Raw genomic sequence first — 1121 nt, 5'->3', positions numbered from 1 at the left:
CTGGAGAAATAGTTGGAATAGAGACAACAACTAACAATCAATACAGATTACTACAGTAAATATTATACCTGTCTGGAGAAATAGTTGGAATAGAGACAACAGGTAACAATCAATACAGATTACTACAGTAAATATTATACCTGTCTGGAGAAATAGTTGGAATAGAGACAACAGGTAACAATCAATACAGATTACTACAGTAAATATTGTACCTGTCTGGAGAAATAGTTGGAATAGAGACAACAGGTAACAATCAATACAGATTTTTACAGTAAATATTATACCTGTCTGGAGAAATAGTTGGAATAGAGACTACCGGAACAGCTGATCTCTTTTCAGCAAGAATCTTCCTTGCCTTTCTCATCTTTTCACGAGACTTGGCTTTAGCTTTGGCCTTTTTTAAACTATCAACCTTCCCATCATCTTCCTCTGCCTGTGTAAGAAGACACTGTTGAAGGTATGATGAAATTATATAATGTCAACTTTTCAGTAACAATAAGAAATGATATTAAAAAAAACACTCTTGGCTCTAGTTATATGTACCATAATTCTGACTAGATTCTTACAGTGTCTTCTTGTAGGTCTAATACATAGGAAACTACAGAAATACAAACATTTGGAGACAGTAACCATCCTTACCCCATCATTATCTGCAGGAGTATGGACGTCACAGTAAGCCGTCTTTCTAACATTGTAAGAAGTTCCATTAGCACCACTTTCTCGAACAGCTTCCATTTTCATGAACAATCCTGCCAGTTGAGCACAAGTTACGTGAAATGCTGAAAGAACAGACACATTCTGAACATTCCATTAAAATGTAAATCATTATATGTGTTTAAGAGAGAAATAACTAAACAGGCAATCGTTACTACACAGTTAGTTACTGGTGTCTATGAGAGATATAACTAAACAGGCAATTGTTACTACACAGTTACTGGTGTCTATGAGAGATATAACTAAACAGGTGTTCATTTCTACACAGTTTGTTGTCTATGAGAGATATAACTAAACAGGTGTTCATTTCTACACAGTTACTGGTGTCTATGAGAGATATAACTAAACAGGTGTTCATTTCTACACAGTTACTGGTGTCTATGAGAGATATAACTAAACAGGTGTTC

General features: G+C 34.9%; 1 protein-coding gene across 1 annotated transcript in view; it reads right to left on the bottom strand.

Annotated features, from left to right (window-relative positions):
- Positions 1–1121, bottom strand: part of LOC106475016 (peregrin-like) — a gene marked incomplete at its 3' end in the record, with an annotated part of 18784 nt that overhangs the window by 6357 nt on the left and 11306 nt on the right. Inside the window, exons 5-6 of the mRNA XM_022379238.1 lie at positions 640–779; positions 285–433 (exon numbers count right to left, since the gene is read on the bottom strand). Of these exons, the coding sequence (XP_022234946.1) occupies positions 285–433; positions 640–779 (289 nt within the window). The remainder of the gene's footprint in view (positions 1–284; positions 434–639; positions 780–1121) is intronic.

The sequence above is a fragment of the Limulus polyphemus genome, unplaced genomic scaffold (genome assembly GCF_000517525.1).
Source record: "Limulus polyphemus unplaced genomic scaffold, Limulus_polyphemus-2.1.2 Scaffold7970, whole genome shotgun sequence".
Classification (NCBI taxonomy): domain Eukaryota; kingdom Metazoa; phylum Arthropoda; class Merostomata; order Xiphosura; family Limulidae; genus Limulus; species Limulus polyphemus.
Note: the sequence above shows the minus strand (reverse complement) of the source record. Positions and strands in the feature narration are given on the sequence as shown.